The 13,525-nt window shown below is 36.6% G+C and overlaps 1 protein-coding gene across 3 annotated transcripts in view; it reads right to left on the bottom strand.

The window, feature by feature from the left end:
- The window catches only part of LOC121960152 (uncharacterized), an 88,228-nt gene that overhangs the window by 38,895 nt on the left and 35,808 nt on the right, over nucleotides 1-13,525 (bottom strand). For 2 of the 3 annotated variants that reach the window (XM_088070589.1, XM_088070587.1), the window contains exons 4-7: nucleotides 12,402-12,519; nucleotides 11,791-11,981; nucleotides 11,009-11,084; nucleotides 1,024-1,542 (exon numbers count right to left, since the gene is read on the bottom strand). In XM_088070589.1, coding sequence (XP_087926715.1) covers nucleotides 1,024-1,542; nucleotides 11,009-11,047 — 558 coding nt within the window. In that variant the 5' untranslated portion in view covers nucleotides 11,048-11,084; nucleotides 11,791-11,981; nucleotides 12,402-12,519. The remainder of the gene's footprint in view (nucleotides 1-1,023; nucleotides 1,543-11,008; nucleotides 11,085-11,790; nucleotides 11,982-12,401; nucleotides 12,520-13,525) is intronic. The other variant, XM_088070588.1, reaches the window with a different exon arrangement.

The raw sequence follows: 13,525 nt of genomic DNA on the forward strand, positions 1-13,525 counted from the left end.
AGTCAATGTGGGAGAAGTCGATTTTTACAGTTTGGCGTGGACTCAAATCACATGAGTCAGACTCAAGTCATGAATCTAATGAAAAAATAAAAGATTTGCAACTTGACTTTTACACCAAGGACTTGTACTGTACTTGACTACAGGTTTTTCACTTAATTATGTTATGTATTTTAATTACAATATGTATGCACACACATTTTAATTTGATTTCTGAAAAAAACTCAACTGGTTAAAAAAAAATCTACATTATTTAAAAGGAATTTTAAAGTGTTAGAAGTGAAAATGAATACATAAATAAAATAAAATGAAATAAAATAAAGTAAATAAATATTGATTCAATTCAACAGCAGCCAATCAAAATCCATGAGCAGGAGGGAAAGTTGTGATCGGCATTGCAGACAGACAGATAATACACTTATTTAAGACTTGAAACACAAATTGTAGGACTTGACTTTGAACTTGTCGGTCTTGACTTCAGATTTCATAACCAAGATTTTGTTCTGACTTTCTTGTGACTTGCAAGTAAGTAAATAATATGCCACAATAAGCCACCGGACTCATGGTTCTCACCAAGCAAATCATCAGAAGGAAATTCAAGCAAACATAATGTAATAATGCACAAAAGTTTCATTTGTCCAAATCACTGTAATTTGTCCCAATTACTGCAATCATGCAGTAAGAATCAACACAGTCATGGTGTGGAGGTTGCTGGGTATTTTCTTGGACCAAAGACAAAAATGGCAACACATGAAGCTCATTCGCAAGGAGAGAATCAAAGAGAAGTTAGTGTTGAATCTGAAAGTTTGATGCCATTTTGATTAGTACAATTGAAATGGAGGAATCTTGTCGCGGTTTCATGCTTTCGAGCCGTCATGCGGATTAATTTGCGCTTTCATCATGCAAGAAGAAAAAAACCCTGCAGTGCCATGCTGCCTTGCCATCGTCACGCAGAAAGGATGCAGCTCTTTTCGTTTCATGCAAGGGCGTCACATGGTCGGAGGTTGTTTTGTTTTTTTCGCTTACCGATCCCATGCCTGAGTCAGCCACCGAGTCTCTGCCAGAGTTTGTGGTTTGTGTTTTGCTCTTTGGTTCTGGATTGATCTTCTCAGCACTGCGTCCTACTGGACAATCTATTCTCGCGGCGATCTGACTCATTTTGGTGCCAGTCTGAGCTGACTGAGCCACGTTCTGACCGGTCACCCTGAATGGAGGCGTCACAGTGATGCTGGGGACTGGACCCTCAACTTGTCCGACACCGCTCGGTGTGGACGGACTCGATTTGGACTTTACAGACTCAGACTTTGTGATTTTCCCTGCTCCAGATGTAGGACTCTGTGGGGAACCGGACGGAGCGACGCTATCTGGACCAGAGAATTTATTGATCAGGTCTTTGACGCTGCCGGTTCGGCGCAGGTTTGAACTGCGGGACAGCCCTGCAGCTTGTTTCTTATGATTGGCGCTCCAGGCCTGCTTTGCCTCTTCTTCGTCGGTGGTCTGTTGAAGGTTATGTGGTGATTGGGAGGAAGACGACTCGGGCGAATGCTGAAAAAGGTGAACACAATAACAGATCCCCAAAACACTGTTAGGCAGGAGTCTGAGTAGCACATGTAGCAGGTTAGTGGTGAGTCATAAACAGGGTTCCCACACATTTTCATGGACAAAATCTCGAAACTTCTCCAACATTTATCGATGATCCATAACTTTTTTCCTGCCCACCGTGCCTGGCATTTTACAAATATATCAGATTCAAACTCAAAAGACGTAACAAAACTGTAGCAAATTCATTACACAAAACAAAATTCCAAGACTTTTCCAAAACTTTCAATGATTTTTACTAATTCCACGATTTCCCAGGTATCATCCATTATTTGCCCTCTGGTTTTAATTTTATTCTAACTCTACCCTAATTTTGTCTGGCTTGTGTTCAATCGGACTGTTTGGCTTTCTGTTGTTATATTTCCTTCTATATTTCCTATTTCTGCTTTGCTTTGTATGTGAAAGCATATTGCAAACTCTGTGCTAAATAAATAAAGTTAAAAAAAAAATTCACTTGCTCCCTCAATTTCATTAAAAAAAAAAAATCATTATAAACATTGCAACATGCATTGCAATTTTTTGGAAAGCTGCTATGAAATCAGGCATTCCTGGCCCGTCAAATCTTGGAGGGAATGAATGTGAATCACTTAAGACATGGACATGGCTTGCTGGTATTTTCAGGAAATTTGGGGTTATCATCTAGACACCAACGCAAAAAAAGGAAGATTTTGTTTTTTTTCAAATATTGCATACGTCTTCCTTTAAACGTCGAACACTAAGTAAATTCCCAACAAGCAATTAGATTCAAAGACATCATCCCATCACTTGGATTTTAACTTTAAATGATTCCTTGACAGCAGCACGTCAATAATGTGCTTTTCTCTCCCGTCTTTACAGCATGTAGATGTTGTTGACTGATGAAATGCATGCATAATGACATGAAGCCCAATGTGTGTGTGTGTGTGTGTGTGTGTGTGTGTGTGTGTGTGTGTGTGTGTGTGTGTGTGTTCCCATCCTGACATAAGTCCCTCTTGAGGAAGTGCAACATCTGCTCGCTCATCTGAAAAAATCACACCCCCCTCCCCCCCCGAACACTACACCCCGCTTTCTCACTGAAATAAACGGACAGATAAATATATAAAGAGAATTTAAAAATGAAAAAAGTCAACTCTCATTCTATAAAAAGAGAAAAAAAAGATCAGAAAATTGCAGCATTTTTTTGCCAAAAAGCCACTTGATTAAATCCAACTTTAATTGAAATCATAACAAGGAGGCCAATGCCACTTAGAAAAATGAAGTGGCGGGCGTCCAGGGGTTTAACTTTCGGGGCTCGAGGGTCCAAAGCATTGAGTGGCCTTAATCCAGGGTCTCGCCTGGCCGCCTCCTCCAGGGACAGCGAGCCAAGCTGGGGTGGGAGAGGAGCCGGTGCCTGGGTGGACTGAGGTTTAGGATCGCTGCTAATCACCGCGGTATTAAAATGTTTACAGTGCGTGGTGGGATTAGCTCTGAGCTGATGATTTTTAATGTTATTATTTTTGCCCAGCGTGCTGCATTTTGACTCTGTCAGCTTGGAATGAAGAGACGGGGACACGCTGTGTGTGTCCCTTCAATTCTGTCCTTATGCAAAGCACATTTGTTGTGATGAGTTTCTCAACATTTAGGTCAAGCTCACACAGGGTCACGGGATAAGCACACAGGGTCACAGGAGATTGAATAATTAATATAATTCAATATACTCTAAATACATGATTAAATATGTTGGAGATAATTCACAACAGCTTATATTCTTATATGAGCGCCTGAATGTAAGTGGTATTCTCTACAATCATGTGCAGCATCACTATGGCTGCAAGAGTTATTTGAGGATTAATTTTAAATATTTGCATTACATTGTACCAACATATCCTCACAGTTCTTGTGATATGTTACGAATTTGTGCCACTACTGGATATGTTTATAAAGGATATCTGTTGAGCATTGTCAAGTTATGTACTTAATGTAAAATTATGTACTTTACAAAAAGCAGATCAAGTTTAGGAAAGTAAAGTCAAGTACGTTTAGGAAAAGAAAAATGTTTGGGCGTGGTTATGTTATCTTAGGTTATTTTTCTTATTTTGCACATTGAATGATTATTGCACACACTGAAAAACATTATATTTCATGTCTCCATATGCTGGTGGGTCATAATGATAAAAGTATGCATCATATGATGTTAATTTCATGACAGGAGAGCTGATGATCTTAAAATTAGGTGGAGAAAAAGTGGATTTCATGATAATGGTATCAGTTATCTGCCAAATGAGTTGTTATATATCTGCATATCGGCTAAAAATCCAATACTGTGTATTCAGATCTACTTAGCATAAAGTTAAGCAGGTAGCTTAAAGACGAAAAGTCAGAAGGTTGGGTTTAGGAAAAAAAACAGAATTGGGCGTCATCACGTTCAACTCAAAGTTCTGTATTAACAATGTACCTTAAAATAACAAAATTTACTCAGTTTTCCAAAACACAGGAACACCAGTCTACTAGGGGAAAGTCCTGCATTTGTTTGGCCCATATACCAGCCCAACCTTCCTCCTCATGCAGACTTTTGCTCTTCATGCTATATCCTTCTCTACTCTCGCTTTGCATTTGTTTTTGTCAGTAAACATGTAAACAGCGCGTGTGAACAGCCTGATCGCACAGGTGTTTGTACAAAGCACATGGTGGGAGAGAGGAAGAGAACCTCAAATGTTAAAGAAATATGTTAAGAATAGTAATTTTTTCTCCTGAAAATGAAAGGTTTTTCTTTGCTCTACTAACGTTTAAAACCAGTATATGAAATCTAAATTTAGGAAAAAGCAAAGAAACAAAAGATGAACAAAGAACACAGAAAGACGGGGAGGCAGAGCTTCATTCAGGAAACCCCGGTCCATATTCCCCAAAGTCCTGTCCACACACACACATTAGTCCTCCATTCCCTGTGGCCTCACTACAGTACAGACATATGGCGCAGAGCTGGACACCATCTGACCCAGATATACGACAGCAATGCATCTTGGGAAATACAGTGAATGCCTCACTGATGTTTGGTGCAGAAGTGCTCAGGCAATTTCGCCCAGATTAAAATGACTACTTGAACTGCTAACATTTCTCCAGACTCAGGAGGGTTTCTGTTTTCACCCGACATGATGACGTACATGCTGCTCAGATTTAGCACTGAAAAGTGAACACACAATTTTGATGAGTATGAAAGATCCTGATTACAGGCTGAAGACTTTTGGGGGTTTTAGGAACAATTCTGCTCTACTTGCATAAGAAAACAGTTTGCCTTCTGTGCACAAAGCTGCAGAAGACCTTCTTCTCAAGCTTTTACAGCACAATAGAATAGAATTGAAGCAACAGAAGCGGAGATAACCTGATTTTGTCAGCCCCTGAAACCTTGTATCTTACATTTCCCATAATACAACTCAGCATTGTTTTTGCTTTTTTTGGTAGACTCTCCCTACCTGGTAAACTTCCACATCTTCTAACCTTACAGATCTCAAATTTAATTTCCTTTAAATGCTGAAATCTCCAAGCTCAATCTTGTAACTCTGATGATATAATTATGGGCGATATCACTTAAAAACAATATTGACTATATTTTAAGACTATAATGCAATACATGATATGTATCTTGAGATCTTTTCTAAACCACTGTGACTACTAAAATACCAAATAATAATAAAGTTAAAGAGAAACTGTTAGAATAAAAGTAAATAAAGTACTTTATAAATAAATCTAAATAAAGTACTGTTTACTGTTTACTGTTTTCTCCAAGTTAAAATAAGATACTGTTATAATAACATTAAATAAAAAATTTTTTTAATAAAGTTAAATTAAGTCCTGTTATAATAAAGTTAAATAAAGTACTGTTTTAATAAAGTTAAACAAGAATCGTATTGATAAAGTACTGTGTTAGTAAAGTTAAAGTACTGTTATAACAAAGTTAAATAAAGTACTGTTATAAAAAAAGTTAAATTAAGTAGAGAGTTAAATAAAGCACTGTTACAATATCGTTAAATAAAGTATGCTATAGGTTATGTTGTATAATGTTCGCAATACATCACATATCATGAATATATCACAGACTTCTATTATGACATCATCAGGGTCATTTTCTCGGACTTGCCGAAGCTCCTCCAAAGACCAACAGTAGATATTATATTATAAATCAATCGTGACCATCGGTCTCTGCCGCAGCTCCAGCTCTCAGATATCATACTAGGAAAAATGTCATTCGGTGTGGAAGGTGTTGGAAATGTTTACATGGATTTCGTTGACGAACGGGCTGGTTTACTCAGAAATCTCACACAGAGATTCAGCTCTTGGCCATCTGCACAGCGAAACAATAGGAACTTCCCAAATTGAGAACAATAAATTTGATCATCTGTCAGAACCAAACCTGCCTTCTTCCGCGTATAGCATTTAATTATTCCTGTGTTTGTGGCCACCTAGCAGCTTTGAGGAGGATGACGAAGGCAAACGTCTTTTGGGTCAATTTTAGTAAACTACACAACTCACAGGGACACCAAAAACTGGTTGGGAAGGGTGTTTTCTCATGACATAAGATCAGCTTTTTCAGCTTCTTCTGTTTATTTCCTTACTAGTAGTTGTTTTCTGGCTTCTAGTAAATGTTTTTTGTTGTTTTTTTTCAGCATCTTCTGGCTGTTTTTCAATTTCTCCTGAATATCTTGTGGTTATTTTGTATCTTCTTCAAGTTGTTTTCTACCTTCTATAGATTGTTTTTCCAGCTTCTACTGATTATTCTCAAATTTTTTCAGATAGTTTTCCATAAGGTGAAAATAAAAGTCAACAATTCAAAAATTTGATCTAAGTACGACAGACAGCGGCACACCAATATTCCCCGACACATAGCAACATCGGATTGAACACGTCCTTTAAATAATAAATTCTTCTGCCAAATCAGCAAGATGAATTGTTTACTTGGGTGTTTTGAAATTTGTCTGAAAAAAAACCCAATAAAACCAATTTTGCAAATGAGAATATGGACCAATGAGGAAACATGACTTGCACTGACTAAAGGAAAGACTTGACCATCAGATTGATTTACTATCAGATTTACTATGTAAATTCTTAGTCGGAGACACCCCTAATTTTCTAACATTTCATTGTTTCATCACTCTTTGCGTCTGTATTCAGCTTTTTCAGACTGGTTTCTCTCTTTTGTAGGTGATTTTTAGCTTTTCAATTTGTTTTTTAGCTATTTTAGGCTCTTTCGAGGTCTCTATTGAGAATGAGACCCCATGTCTCAATGAGATTACCTGTATAAATAAAGGTTAAATAAAAAGAAAATCTTTATTCTTGGAAAACTGTTAACAACAACCTAAATAAATCAACACTAACAAACTAGTTCAGATGTTTTCCCTGGTCTATGAGTTGTTTTCTAGTTTGTCTTGGAAGATATTTTTTAAATTAGACTTTATGCAATTAAGGAGATAATTATCGTGTACGTTAACATTCCCACCGCAGTCACTATCCTCAGTTCAAATTCAAGAATCTCACAAACATGACTTCTAACCTCAGTGCTTCTTCACGCTCAAAACTTTTCTCACTTCTTCACTTTCTCCTCTCACAGTCTAAATTCACAGCCAGAGTTATTACTGTGAGACACACGTATCACCTCAACATCAAACACCATTGTCCAAGTTGTCGGTGTGACGCACAGATGTAAACAAGCAGATGCACTTAAATGCTGCGCACACACACACACACAAAAGCAAAACTGTCAGTGCAGCAGAGAGAGAGGAAACAACAGTGTAATAAAAAATAAAATAAATAACCAATTAGTGGCAGCAGTCTTGTGTTGGACACGTACGTCTCTCGCAGAGAGCAAAACGTCGATCTACGTTTGGCCCGAGGCAATCTGCTTGCCAATATGTTCCTGTGCTGTTGTTGTTGCCCCCCCCCTCGCTCCTCTTCCCTTCTCATGGCTGTAAATAACAGAAATTATTAACCAAGCGGCGCTCCGTCCTTAAGGCCGCCCGTTTTAACACTTTGCTTATTATCCCTTCAGCAGGAATATTATTTACAAATCATGCTGAAATCTGGTCCAACTAATCCTGGATGTCTCTTTATTTCACGTGGGAATCACAAAAATGAGCTCAGATGTTTGATATCGGGGTAAGCCTATCGAATATTAGTGATTTGTTAAATATGGGGGAAAAAAAGCAGCTTAGTATCAGAAAATGTGGAAGCCTTGATTTGTCAAATATATGGGGTACATGCTTTTTAAAAGCTATGCACAGAAACATATGGATTATATATGCTGTAGAGCTCAAACAATATATTGATTAATTGGTGCTGATGGACAAAAAAATTAACTTTTTTTTTGATAACTGATGAATTGTTTAGGGTACTTCTAAGACAAAAATGTCAATAATATCCTTCTCCCAGGTTTTCACTTGCACTGATTCACAGCCTGTTTTTGTTTTATGTGATTGCAGACAGTATATTTTTGGGGTTTGGACTGCTGACAATGGAAATCACCACTTTAATTTAGTTTATATGTTTAGCATTCATATGTACATTCACATATTTAAATGCAGGTGCAGGTTTGAGGTGTTAAATTTAAAAGTTTTTCCTAAGGCTGTACCGATTGCTTCAAAACTTTGATCATTGCAATGTTAACCATTGTCCAAATTTAAGTGTATACTTTATTTGAATATTTGCACCTCTGTATTAATTGTTGTTTTTTCTTTCTTTCTTTCTTTTTAACTTTTTCTTGAAATTTCTTGCTATTTCAATTGTCTGCTACCTGCCGAGGGACTACCGATGTTAATCAGAAGTCCTGTTAACTCCAGCATATTTACATTTGTATTTTGTACTGATGTTCATGAATATGCTATGCCCCTTTTAAATAAACATTAAATAAATAAATTTGCAGTATACAGCAGCTGATTGAGGCAGCGGAAGAGCAGCAACTCCACTGTTCAGTGGAGTGATGTTGATGTTTTTCTCAATGAAGTCTGGTGTTTTTCATATCATGGCTTAAAATCCCTGTTGGTGACGGCTGTCTTACAGCACGACAAAATGTTCAAAATACTTTAAATATAATGAATACTTAAAATGATGCTGATAATTTTAGGTGGGCCTGTTTAGGTGGCTTTAAACTAATCATTTAAGGTGGAATTTGCTCAGCAGAATTTGATTACATGTATGTGATGTAGAAGTTATTGTACATAAACATTGTGGTTTGGTCTGTATAACCAAATTAGAATTACAAAAAATAAAAATGAACAGCATCTCACACCCCACATTGAGCTTTACAAAACATATTTTTCCCAATATTTCCCCATGAGCATAAAACTGCAGGCCTTTTTTTAAAATGTGCACCCCAGATGTCCTCATTCGACGACTAATTGCACCTGTGTCCAACCTTTATTTTGGGTTTTTTAATCATTGTTTAGAGTGTTTTTGTGTCTCTGAGTGCAGTTTGAAGGAATGAGTTTAGTTCATCCAGCTGCTCCTCAAAAATCCATAAGCCTGAGTTTAATTTGCACATTTATAGCTATTACTTCAGCTAATAATAATAATAATAATAATAATAATAATAATAATAATAATAATAATAATAATAATAATAATAATTTTGCACACAATGCAGTTTAACTATATGAGAGAGAACAAAGCACATACAGAGCTCACAATCAGCAGTAAAATCCAGGATGGATCACTAACTCTACAAAACCCTCTTTATTAAATCTAATCTAAATCTATTAAATTTTATATCTAATCAAAATGATGTGTGATTATACAAATCCTGGCTCATTTTCTGACAGATTAACCTCAAATAATCTGATAAAATGGTTACAGAGCCTCTCTTGGGGCGGATAGACTCGTCTAGATTAACAGGATGAAGCATGGGACCGAAGGCTGAAGGTGTCGAGGGTCCGAATCCCCCTCAACCTCAACATGAGGTCATTTTGTTTCATGAATTAGCTTTTTTTCGGCATCAGAGTCAAAATGTCGCAAGTACGTCAGCTGTAAAATCCATTTTTGCACCGATTTGACCTATTTTTATTTAAATCCACTTTACGAGTGACTTCAGCTGTCATGACATTAAGATGACAGGTGTATATTTGTCAAACTCATTTTTTATAGATTTGCCCTAAATAATAATAGACGAAGTGTAAACCATTAAGATCAATATGTTTCTGTACATACAAGAAAAAATTACAATAAAGTGTTGGTGCATGCTTTTCTAAGGAGACTTTTCCCCTATTCACGGCAGCTATGGACAATTTACCTGTGAGAATACAGGTGTAAAATTAAAAGAAGCAAATTACAAATTGCCACTTCAAAATAAAAAATCAGTCAATTCGAAATCTACTCAAAAGTCACTTGAATGATTAATTTTTGGTGCAGTTTCACGTTAACATCCCGCTGCAAAATCTGGTATTTTTCAATGAAAATCTATGCCAACCGAAAAGGATGAGCCCGATTCAGGTTTTATTTCTGTGCAGGAGACGCAGCACGTTGGCAGCCAGCCTGTCTGCTGTTTGTGTTTAAGCTTCACAAGTTAAACTGTGGTGACACTTTGACAGGTTTCCTGTTATAATAAGACTCCAAACCAGGTTTCTTCCCTCATCGTTTCCCGTCACAACTGTGTCAGTCTATTATGGGCTTTTTTTTGTTTGCCTTTTTTTTTTTTTTTTTTAGGAAAATGATGTTCTGTGTGTGTGTGTGTGTGTGTGTGTGTGTGTGTGTGTGTGTGTGTGTGTGTGTGTGTGTGTGTGTGTGTGTAAATCTGCATCTGTGTGTGTGTGACAGACAGAGCCAGATGAGCAGGCAGATGTTTCCTCTGTCTCCACTCCGACTGTCTGAGAAAGACTGACAACAGCTGGACCAATGCCAGACACACACACACACACACACACGCGCGCACACACACACACACACACACACACACACACACACACACACACAGAGGTAGACAAAGATACACTGACACCGTTCTACCTCAAACAAACTGCACCGAGGTCTATTTCCCTGCATTTTTTGCATCATTGTGGTTAAATCTTGCCTACTTCATTTTGTTGAGCTCAATAATTTCGTTTCTCTTGAAGTCAAAACCAACATCTAATCAGCTCATCATTACGTTCATGTGAGTGTTTGTGCCAAATTTAAAGAAATTCCCTGAAGGTGTTCCTGAGATATTGTGCTCATTAGAATAGGATGGATGTAAAGACGTGCAGATGTACAGACAACCCAAAAACATAATTCCTCCGGTCCACAGCTGAACCCTGGCGGTTAGTGTTAGGTGTGCTGTTAGTTTGATTTGTTAGGTCCAAAAATGCTGTTAGACGTTGCTTTTTTAGAGGCCAGACTGTGAAACAAAGATGCAGAATAAAACTCAAACAAACTGGAACTGAAAACAACCTGAAGTGAGGTGAGACAACACGAGTTTAGATGCTGAGTTTAACGTTACCATGTTGTTTTCTGGTTCGGTCTCGTTCTTTCCCTGCATGCTGCGGTCACTCTGTCTGCTGGTGATTGTCTCCTCTCTAAAGAGAAAAATACAAAGTGAAATAAAAAGTCAAGAAAACAGTTTGTCTGAAGCAGCTAAGACATTCAAACTAAGCCAGTTATTTCAAAACAAATCAATCCAGACACTTTCTTTTACGTGCATTTTTTGTCTGAATTAGTTTCTGTTTAACATATAAGAAAGAAATCAGGTTTTTAAATATTTAAAATCAATCATGGTTAACCCTTTGAAACCTGAAACAACATCAATTTTCTTGCATTGCGTTCAGATGCCGTTTAAACCTTTCAACCAAACAAAAGGTTTAATTTCTTTTGAAAATGTGGCTAAAAAGCCAAGCAGCAACGTAGAAAGAGATGTCAAACAAATTAGAAAAGAAAGAAATTAGAACAAGAAATTAGAAAAAGGTGACAAGAAAATGTCCTGGAAATTAGTTTTAGATGAAAAAAATAGAAAAATTATTATAAGTATGTAATTATTTTTAAAAAAATGTGGAAAATGTCCAGCAACTATATTTATAATAATAATGATTAAATTATTATTAACTTTTTATCAATATATCTTTATATTTTTAAACATTTTTCTTTTTTCTTAAATTTCATAGAATTTTCTTGTAACTTCTTCACATGTTTTTGACAGAAATCAAGCCAATTTGCTCATATTTCAAAGAGTTAAACTGAATGGATTATAGCGCGTTATTTTGTTAAACGGGATGTAAAGGTGTGTACCTGTGGGACTGTTTGAGTATTTTCTGTGTGAAACACGTCAGTCTCTGTGTCTCCTCTTGGTACCTCTGCAGGTCTTGAGTCAGCAGGTTACGGAGCGCGCTCAGTGCCTCCTCTTGGAACACCAACTTCTCTGATTGGAGCAAACGCTCGGTGATGGAGGCCTGGAGCTCCCGAAAAGCACGCAGCTGAAACTGTGGAGGGAAAAAACAGAAATCAAGCTGTGGACCTATTCTTGTTTATATAAAAGCTTATATAGATAATAATTTGTATGCATTATTTTGTATTATTATACTTTTTACTGCACACGTTTTCATTGTGTTTGGTTTCTGATGTTTTAGGCTAGAATGTTATAATTTTAACTGCACTGAAATGCATGTTTGTTTAACATTTTGAAGCAAGCTCAGCCACCTAATAAATGTTTGATATTGATCAAACTGATTATAAATGTACATATTTCAGTGTTTCTCTGCAACTTTTGCAATACTCAAAAATCACATTTTGGCAAAGCGTTAGCCTTTTCTTATTTGCTTGCTTTTTGACAGTATAACATTTTTGTTAGTTTTTTTATATTACTGTTGTTATGATATCAGTTTCCTGCTGTGGTCACTTACAGTGGACGTCTGAAGGCTCAAGTTCCTTTTAAGCTCGTGTTCAGTCTGTTTCTTCTTCTCCTGAAGATTCAAAAGCTCAGCGGTAAGCAGCTGATGGCGGCCTTCAATCTGTGAGAGTCTGGCAAAAGAAATACAGAAGCTTACAGAAATGCACTTTTTAAAAAGCAAAAATTCACACTCAGCATCAGCATCAGCATTTGACAACTAAAATCTACTATAGTAAATATATACTTTTATCTACGGCTTGGAAAAATGACTTCTTAATTGTTCTTAAATATTTATTTATCTTTATTTATTTATTTATTTATTATTTGACAGATTGGTTAGTTGGAACTTTGGTATAGCATTGGTTTTTAAATGTAATCATAAGAGATTCATGCACAGCATGAAATTTCTCTTGCAGGTTGGTAAAAAATTCATAATGTTTATTATTTTGAAGCGTACTTTCATATTTAACAACGCACTTTTGGACTAAACATGCATAACTACAAATATTTTTCTGCTTTTACTAAGTGTATATTGGCAAGAAAATAAATACTATGTTTAAAAAAGAGTCTTTATGCACAAACTAAGATTAAATCAAGTCTCTTATAACTTTTTCTGCAATTTCCCCAAAACACACAATTATATAAAGGCACACGTGAACAAGCTATCACGAAGCACACGTGTGAAAGGAATTTAATGTCAATGAACAACAATAGACAAGAAATAGCAGGATAGTCTTTCATATTTGAGACTTCAACTGCAAATGTGATTTTTCTTTGTGAATGCACATGATGGGAGTTTTTACCCCTCAGGTGCTGCTGCTGTACAGTATATATTTTCCCTAAACACACAATTTTAATTCATTGACAACAAGACACGAATGTCCTGTTCCTGTTTGTCCTCCAGCTGAATAATTAACCAGAGAAAAACACTGACAATCTTCACATCATCACATTTTTTTATATTTTCATTTTTTCAGATAAAAAAAGATATAAATGATAGTTTAATTAGGATCTGAACCATTAACCCTCTGGTCTCTCCTCCTGATCCCTAAAAGCGCTTTCCATCCTAGCGGTCTCTGCAGGTCTAAGAACCCGAACCAGCCTCATTCCCATATTAAACATTCCTGCCGAACCACT

The sequence above is a fragment of the Plectropomus leopardus genome, chromosome 20 (assembly GCF_026936395.1).
Source record: "Plectropomus leopardus strain MGB_pleo_1.0 chromosome 20, ASM2693639v1, whole genome shotgun sequence".
Lineage (NCBI taxonomy): Eukaryota > Metazoa > Chordata > Actinopteri > Perciformes > Serranidae > Plectropomus > Plectropomus leopardus.